The sequence below is a fragment of the Ciconia boyciana genome, chromosome 8 (genome assembly GCF_034638445.1).
Source record: "Ciconia boyciana chromosome 8, ASM3463844v1, whole genome shotgun sequence".
NCBI lineage: Eukaryota > Metazoa > Chordata > Aves > Ciconiiformes > Ciconiidae > Ciconia > Ciconia boyciana.
In genome coordinates this window covers 59,188,868-59,197,540 of record NC_132941.1, presented here as the reverse complement: position 1 = coordinate 59,197,540, position 8,673 = coordinate 59,188,868, and the positions used below count along the sequence as shown (strand labels likewise).

Here is an 8,673-nt window from a genome sequence, read left to right as displayed (position 1 = left end):
GCCGGATGAGACCCGTGGGGCTGAGCGGCCCTGGCAAGGCCGTCGCGTTCTGCTTTTACCCGCTGGTATCATCTGAAGTGAAACGCACGGCTCCTCCAGCCTCCTTCAGGTGGGTACAATTCCCAGGCAGCGGCCCAGGCAGGCGGAGGACGAGGCGGAGAGGAGCACGCCTGATGGATACTCCGGCGTTTGTGTGAAAAATTCTCAGGGAAAATTCTTTCTCTCTCAGGCCCCTAAACTCTTTGTGAATGGGGCCAGTGCAACATGTGGCCTTTCACCTCGCCCAAGAACCACTGCCAGACAGCCACACTCAGAGAATTGTTTGTTAATAGTCCAATTAGATAATTGCCATCTTTCACTCCTTTTGCTCTGCATTTCCCATAAAGGAATGAATAAGGAGAGCAGCGTGAAGAGGGCTTCTGCCCTGCAAGGTGACAAGAAGGACTGGAGCATGCTCTTTGCACAAGGCCATTTGCTTGAATTGAATCATTGTAGCCTAATCAATGGTCTTATTGGATTACTGGCTGTTGCGGTTCTCAAAGATATTGTAGCAGAGACAATGAAATAGCTAGAGTAAAACTTTTTTCTCCTTTAGTGGATCACGCAGTTGAGATTTTTCACGGGCTATCTCTCTCTCCCTCCCTCCTTCCCTCCCTCCCTCCCTCTTTCTCCCCCTCTCCGTTTCTCCCCCCTCCTGGATCCACTGCACACAAAGCTGGCTTTTTTTTCTTTTTTTTTTTTTTTCAATGAGCAGGCTCTGCGAATAGGTTCAGTGTTTGCGAAGGTGCAGAATTAGCACACACACATGCACGCACACATACACACACACACAGAGGGAGAAGCACAAAAAGCAAGTATCGGGACTGAAATAAGGAGAGGTAGGAGTTTAAGATGGCTGTCTGTGGGGAGATGTGTTAAGGAGGATTTCTGCTGGCCAAGATAACCTGCTTCCTTGGAGAGATCTGCTTGAAGGAAGAACTTTTTGTGTGTGTGCGTGCTGGGGATCTGTTTGTTTGTTTAGAATTCAGGGGGCTTTTTTTTTTTTTTTCACCCCCCTACAACTGCATTTTTCCAGCCCTTCCTAGCAGCTTTATTCAGATTTATTTGGCGTGCTTTGGAGAAAGCCACTATATAATCGGGAGGTCAAAGGCATGCTGAAGAAAGTTAATAATGACTGCTAATGGTGCTAACAATTCAGGGTGAATCTTGTCAAAAGTTTTTTTTTTTTCCCCTCTCCCCCCCCCCCCCTTTTTTTCCTCTCTTTTTTTTTTTTTTTTCTGGAAGTCTCAGTCTTTTGATTGTGTGTTTCCTGAAAGCAAGACCAATCATTTCAGTTTATTCACTGGCTAAACTCTACTTGATTGGGGACAAGCACACAAACCATCCATTACGATCTGATATATTATCCAAACAATTTAGTGTATTCATGAGGTAACCTAAATGTGGAGGCTGCAAAATTACCCGTAATCAATTGAAACAGCGAGTGCGCGTCCCTCTGTGTGTCTAACAACTACATGTCTCTGTAATAAGGCAGACATTAAATCATTTTAGAGTTGTACTGTTGAGTACCTGATCACTGGGCGCTCTGGGAAGCTGGACAGTCACATTAGGACGCTGGGACTGAGGAAGCCGCTGCTTTTCCAGTGGGATAAAACCCGACCTTCCTTACTCAAGGTGCTTTACAGATCCCCACCGATCTGACCCTAAGCCGTGCAATATCCAGCATAGACTTCGTCTTCTTCTTCTTCTTCTTCTACTCTCCTATATTTTTTGTTGGTTGGTTTTTTTTTGTTTTTGTTTTTATTGCACTACATGTTTGGGAAACAAGACAAAATGGACGTTAGATGCAGTTCAGAGACTGAAGCTAACCGGGTCTCGAAGAACGGACATAAAGAGGGCAAGGAAAGCAAAGGGTCTGAAGGAAATATTTCTACTTCTTTTTTGAAGGATCAGCAAGGGACTTTTTCTGCCTCTGCAGCTACGGAAGATTGTAATAAAAGTAAATCTAGTTCGGCTGATCCGGACTATTGCAGGAGGATCCTAGTTAGAGGTATGAGTTTGAGGTATTTCGCGAGGGTGGGGGAAGGTGAGCTCCCTTCACGCCCGGGAGATGTGTTTATTTTGTCGCTTTTCCTTTGGTCCGTCCCTGGGTTGAAAGATCTTCCTACGGCTCCGGGGGAGAGACCCCACGGCCCGGCCGGGCTGTGCCCCGCTCCAGCCCGGCTTTATTTCGGTGAATTTCCGCCAGCGGCTGGGCGGAAAGTTAAGCCGCGATGGTTCCTCCCCGGCTTTGCCCCGCACCGGGCCAGCCCCGCTCTTTTTTCCTCTGCTTTGCAGCTTTCCCGGGGTGCCCGTGCCCGCGGGGAGCCCGCCGGGGCCAGCGCTCCCTCGCAGGGGCAGCGGCTCTGCCCCGCCGGCCGGGCGCGCTCCTTCCGCGCCCGCGCATGCCGCCCGCCGCCAGCCGCTGCCGCGTACAATGGCGCGGCTGCCGGAGCGGGCGGGAGGGTCCTCTCCGGAGGGCAGGGGTTCCTGCTGTCCCCCCTCTCCCCGCGCCCAGCACCCCAGCAGAAAGGGCTATTTTAAAATACCCTTCAGCCTTAAAACCAAGGGAGGAATGACGGTGGGCTTTTAATTTCTTTTTTTAATAGTTACACCTTTTATTTTCCTCAGCCCTCGTCTCCCTCCCAGGCTAAACTGATTAAATCGTTCTGTTCCTACCCCCTCCCGAAAAAAACAAAAAATTACCTGTAGAAATTTCAGTTTTATTAAGGTGCGTTTTGGGTGAGGAGGGAGAGAACAGAATCGGAACAAAATCAGTGCGAAGCAGGCCTTGTAAACAATAATTGATCGTTGCGCGACCGCTTGACCCAGAGAGGGGTCAGATTAAAATGATGTGATTGTCTCTGATTTAAAACCGTACCGAAGAGGTAAAATCACGGAAAGCAAAGTTGGGAAGGCTTGAATGTAACATGAATCTGGCTCTAGCTTGACAGTCGTGTCAATAAGATTTGTCCCGCTTTCCTTCGGTCGGGGCTACCAGAAAAGTGAGGTTTCTGCGGGCTGTTTAGTGCCTTGTTTGGGGTTTGTTTGGTTTTTTTCCCCCCTCCTTCTTCTCCTGTTTGCCAAAAACCCCAAAGCGGCGGCGGCGGCGATGCTTTCCCCGGGATGCTGGGTGGGGTGGAGGTGTCCCCAGCTTCCCGGTGGGCAGCCAGCCAGCTCGGGGGCAGCGCTGCCTGTGCCCGGAGAGCTCCTGCCTGCTTTTTTTTTTCGCAGGGGAAACTTGTTCTAAAAAAAAAAAAAAAAAGAAGGAGATTTTATATTTTGGGGAGGCGGCTGGGTGTGTGTGGCGGCTTCCAGCAAGCCCTAATCTGGAGCCCAGGGGGAACAAAGAGTAGCCCTGCACTCCAGGCACAAAGCCCGGCCTGGAGGATCTCTCCCCAGCCTCCCAGAGGGGCCGTGGGTGATGCCGCAGTGTCGTACTGTCAGTGCAACATATTCAAGCCAATTTTTAAATGGGCTGATGGGATTATTTCCAGATCCCAGGGCCCCCACTGCCCCCTCCTTCCTTCTCTGTTGGGTGGTTTGTTTTTTTTTTTTCCTTCCTTGGGTGTAGTGGCCAGGTGCAGTGCCACTATCTCAGGGACCCTGCTCCATCCTGCCTCGGGTGTCGGTCTGGAAAGCACAGGCAGCGGCTCTTTCCCTCGGAAAAAATTAAAAAAGAAAAAAAACAGGGGAAAAAAACCCACAGGACGTTGCCTGGGTGTAAAGCTGACTGCGCCTTTCTTTGCCAGATGCCAAAGGTTCAATCAGAGAGATTATTCTGCCTAAGGGGCTTGATCTGGACCGTCCCAAGCGGACCCGCACCTCCTTCACGGCCGAGCAGCTCTACCGCCTGGAGATGGAGTTCCAGCGCTGCCAGTACGTCGTGGGGCGGGAGCGCACCGAGCTCGCCCGCCAGCTCAATCTCTCCGAGACTCAGGTAGCCCCAGGGGGACGGGGAGCCCCGGCTGCCCTGCCCTGCCCTGCCCTGCCCTGCCCTGCCCTGCGCCGGCCCCCGGCTCCCTCCGCGGGACCCCCCTCTCCCGGCCCGGGCACCTCCGCTGCGCGCCGGGGCCCACGGGTGGGCCGGCCCCGCGGCCCTGCGCGCCTCTTGCGCGCCACCGCGCAGGCCCCGGGAGCTGTCGGGCAGGAGCGCGGGCCCGCTGGAGAGGCAGAGGCCGCCCCCGAGGTGCCCACGCGTGTCCGGCCGGGGGGGCCCGCTGCCTGCCCGCGGGATGGAGCGGGGGGGGTGCGCGGCTGAGGCGTCCCGGGCAGGGAGCTGCAACTATGTGCGGCCAGGGAAGGGGGAGCGCCGGAGGGGGGCTGCTGGCCGAGGGGGGTCCCGCGGCCCTGCGTGTCCCCTCACACAGCCCCCGTGGGCTCTCACGCGGCCGCGTGGGCCTGCACACGGCGAGGCGGCCCGGCCCGAGGGGTCCGCGGGAGCTTGGCCACGAAGCCAAACCCCTCCCCGGGCCGGGGCGCGGCTCCCCACCACCGCCGGCCCGCGGGGAGCCGCCCTGGCCCCGCCGGGGCTCGGTGCTCCCGGCTCTGCGGTGCCGGTGCCGGCTGCCCGCGGGCGCGGAGCTGCGCTGCCGCGGCCGGGGAGGAGCGAGGAGACGCCGAGCCGCTCGCAGCCCGCAGTAAGCGGAAAATAGCTGCAAAAACCCGGGGCGGGGGAGGCTGGCACCTTCTCCTGGGGGCTGCTGGGTTAGAGACGTCTGGTCTGAGCGGTCCTTCCTGGGTACAGGAGATGCGGGGACGGGCCTGAAGTCTGGGCCGTATTTTGAGTCCTTGTATTTTCGAGGGGGAGAATCGCCCCTCCGTCCTGCAGAGCAGAGCGGCCGTGGGCTGGGGGCGGTCAGGCGGGCTGAAGCTATGCGAGAGTGCGGGGAAGCATCTAGAAGGACCAAACTTCTGAAAGCCGGTTTCATATTTCTGCAAAATATCATACAACAATAAATTCCCCTGACAAGCTAATTAGCTTTTTTCTTTCCCCTGCCGGATAGGAATGACAAGTTCAATAGCTCGTGGGTTACAGAAACCGCCATGGGTGTTTTTGTTTTGTTTTGAGGTTTGGTGGGGGTTTTTTTGAGGGGCTTCCAGGACTCCTTTTTAAAGTTAAATATTGTTTAAAATGGGTGGGGAGGGGAGAGCGGCTGTCCAGGCCGGGAGATTGGGAAAGAAGCGCAGAGCTGTTGTTACCCCCAGGAAAGGCAGCTGGACCGGAGCGGGCGGCAGCGGCGGTGGCAGCGTGCGGGGTCCCTGCGGGCGGGGCGAGGGGGCGGCTGCCGCCGGCGGGCCGCGGGGCCGGGGCCGGGGCCGAGGTCCGGCCCGCGGGCGCGGCGGGGCTCCGGCTGAGCTGGCTTAGAAGCCGGCGGTGGGGAAAGGGCCGGATCCGGCTCCCAGAGAACTACTGGCGTACAGTAAAAGAGGATAAAGTGAGACGCATCGGGTTAAAGATACAGGGCGGTAAAAAGAGCTACGGGCTCCCGGACTCCCCTCTGCTCCCCCCGGGCGCACCCCGAAACGGCGAGCAGCCAGGCTGGGGGAGGGTGGGGGGCGGGGGGTGTGGGTCGCTCTGTGCGTTTTTAAAAGGCTCCACGCTAACAAGTGCCTGGCTGGAGCCCTCCCGCCCTCCCCGCAGCCTGCCCCCTCTGCCCCGCGGGGCCGTGCCGGCGTCCCGGGGCAGCTGGCGGGGGCCCCCGTCCCTCCCCGCCCCGCTGACCCTGCCTCTCTCCCCGGCCTGCAGGTCAAGGTCTGGTTCCAGAACCGGCGCACCAAGCAGAAAAAGGACCAGGGCAAGGACTCCGAGCTGCGGTCGGTGGTGTCCGAGACGGCCGCCACCTGCAGCGTCCTGCGGCTGCTGGAGCAAGGCCGGCTGCTCTCCCCGCCGGGGCTGCCCGGCCTCCTGCCGCCCTGCGCCACCGGAGCCCTGGGCTCGGCGCTGCGCGGACCCGGCCTGGCGGCGGGCAGCGGCAGCGCGGCGGCGGCGGCGGCTCCCGCCGGCGGCTCCCCGCACCCGCCGGCCGCCGGCAGCGCGGCGGGGCCCCCCCCGCCGGCAGCGCTGCACGGAGCGGCCGCCGCCGGGCACGGGCTGTTCGGGCTGCCGGTGCCCGCGCTGCTGGGCTCGGTGGCCGGGCGGCTGTCCTCCGCGCCCCTGGCCGTGGCCGGCTCGCTGGCGGGCAACTTGCAGGAACTGTCGGCCCGCTACCTGAGCTCGTCCGCCTTCGAGCCCTACTCCCGGACCAACAATAAAGAAAGCGCTGAGAAAAAAGCACTGGACTGACTCTAAGTAACTTCCCCGTATTTATATGGATAGTCTCTCTTTGTGGCGGTATTTATGGGACGGGCGGCGCGGCGGCCTGCCGGCAGCCCCCTCCCTCGCCGCCGCCTCCGAGCCCCGCGGCGCGGTTCCCTCCGCGGGCCGGGCCGGGGCGGAGCGGAGCGGAGCGGGGGCCGGGGCGGAGCGGGGGCCCGGCGCCCGCGGGGCGAGGCGAGGCGGCGGCCGGGGCCGGGGCGCGGCGAGGGGCCGCGGGGGCCTCCCCGGGGCTCCCCCTGCCCCGCCGGCCCGGGGGTCCGCCCGTCCGCTCGGGGGGGGGTGTCTGTCTGTTCGTTTGCTTTGAGACGTTAGGAACGGGCCGGAGAGGGAGAGCGGACGGGGTGCGGTTTGGCCGGGCTCTGTCGGATGGCTTTAGCCAATGCCGAGCGAGGGAGAAGGATTTCGGAGGGAGGAAGACGGAGCTGCCAGGTGATGCCCGGGTTTTTTTTTTTCGCCCCAGACTCCAGTGGCTCCTAAGCACAAAGGTTTGGGGACTCCGCCTGTGGCCCCCGTGTCCCCCACGCTCACTGCACTACAGTCCCCGGGTAGCGTCCTTGCCGTTTGCCCTCAACGCCAGCCGGGAAAACGTCCAGCAACTTTTATTTTTCACGATAAATCTTGAATGTGGGAAGGGCCGGGCGGACTGCCTTGAAAATACACGCACGAAGCGGGGAGACAGAAGCCAGTGGCTGCAGAGATTTTGAATAAAACTGTCTCTCCCTTCGAGATAACACAACGCCCCTTTTTTCTTTTGCGTTCCCACGGGCCAGTCCTGCGGACCTTATCTGCAAAAGCAAATCTGCAGATAAATAATGGAAGTCGCGACTCGATTTGCGTCCAGATCTGTTGCGATGGTAATTTTTCTTTTTTTTTTTTTTTCCCCCTCCTATTTGATTTTTCCAAATAATTTCAATGTGCATCTAAATAAAAAAAAATCTTTAGCCTTCCTTCCTCCTAAAATAACCCTCTCGTATATTGCTCACACTTCATTTAAAACGAACGTAAAATATAAAAAGCGTATCTTTTGTTGTTATTTTTGTACTTTAAAATACATCTGTGTAACATTTTTTTTTTTCCTTCATAATTCTTACTGCTATTTTCTCCACAAACATATGTGTTTCATCTTATAGTATTCCGGATCGAATATTTCCTGTTCAATTTCGGTACTTGAATTTGCCAGAAAAGGGATGCTGTACTTAGCTAGTTCTTTGGGAAAAAAAATATTTCTTTGCTTTGGTTTTAAGTTTCTTTTCTTTCTTTAAACTTTAACACATGGCGTTTACAAACTGTATAAATACGTGCCACCAAACTGTAACCAAAAAAAAAAATTTACAAAAAGTGGAATGGTTGCTGTAGTATATAGAATTAATTATAGACCAGAACTGGACAGAAGGAGCTGGACAGAAAGAAAATAGTAATTTTATTGTAAATTATTTACGTCTGAAGTTTTTAGGCAACTAGTAGAAAAAATAATGAATGAATCGAGCGCTGAGCCCTTGCTACTAACTTTTGTTCTGAATGTTTTGGATATTTGGATGTTTTGTATTTATGTGGTGAGAGTGAAATATATTATATCTATATGATGACGGAATTAGGTGTATTTTCGTCTTATATTCGTAGCACCCAAATTACCTTGATCTTACACGTGCGCTGCAACAAAAAAAAAAAATCCTATCCCTACGCAACCCTCCCGATTTTTAATTTTTGTTAATTTTATTTTCAATTTTGACGCGGGGGTTTGTGAAGTCCATTTCACGGAGCGGGATCTCTTCTTCCTGGGACACTTTGGGGCATTCCCGGTCCCCTCCCCGGCTCCCACCCAGCCCGGCACCAGCCCTCGGAGGCTTTCCCGGCCCCGCGGGCCCGATCCCCCGCCCGTGCCCGTGCCCGTGGCCGGCGCGGCGCTGCGCGGCGCGGCCCTGCGTGGGGAGGCGCAGCCCTGCGTGGGGAGGCGAACCGGGTGCCCGGCCTGCCCGGGTGCCACCGCCGGGCCCCGCCGCCCCGGCGCGGGGGGCCGCTCGCCTCCGCACCCCTTCTCCTGCCTGCGGCGGGTGCCGGGCCTGGCAGGCACTTTTAGGGATGCACATACATGTGTGCTTATCTGTGTCAGCGTATACGACTATACATACATCTATATGAATAGACATACATGCTCGCATGCATAAATATGGGTATTTATGAGTATTTTCTAAACAGGTCTTGCCTCCATCCTGCCTGGCAGCCCAGCCCCGAGAGTCCTTTGCTGGGAAGCCGGTGTGGGGCAGAACCCATGGTTTTCAGGAGCCCCCCCGAGGCCCTGGCTCCTCCAGGGCCGC

General features: G+C 56.9%; 1 protein-coding gene across 1 annotated transcript; it reads left to right on the top strand.

Annotated features, from left to right (window-relative positions):
• Positions 1-1,812: 1,812 nt before the first annotated feature.
• On the top strand, positions 1,813-6,325 carry VAX1 (ventral anterior homeobox 1). The gene is made up of 3 exons (XM_072871046.1): positions 1,813-2,050; positions 3,792-3,979; positions 5,789-6,325. The coding sequence occupies exons 1-3, from the start codon at positions 1,813-1,815 to the stop codon at positions 6,323-6,325; spliced, it is 963 nt and encodes a 320-aa protein (XP_072727147.1).
• The last annotated feature ends 2,348 nt before the right edge of the window (positions 6,326-8,673 follow it).

Bases quoted from the DNA above. Each gene is read 5' to 3' on its own strand.
- VAX1 (XM_072871046.1), top strand. From the start codon at position 1,813: ATGTTTGGGAAACAAGACAAAATGGACGTTAGATGCAGTTCAGAGACT. The intron at 2,051-3,791 runs GTATGAGTTTGA...TTTCTTTGCCAG, and splicing joins CAGGAGGATCCTAGTTAGAG to ATGCCAAAGGTTCAATCAGA. The intron at 3,980-5,788 runs GTAGCCCCAGGG...CCCGGCCTGCAG, and splicing joins TCAATCTCTCCGAGACTCAG to GTCAAGGTCTGGTTCCAGAA.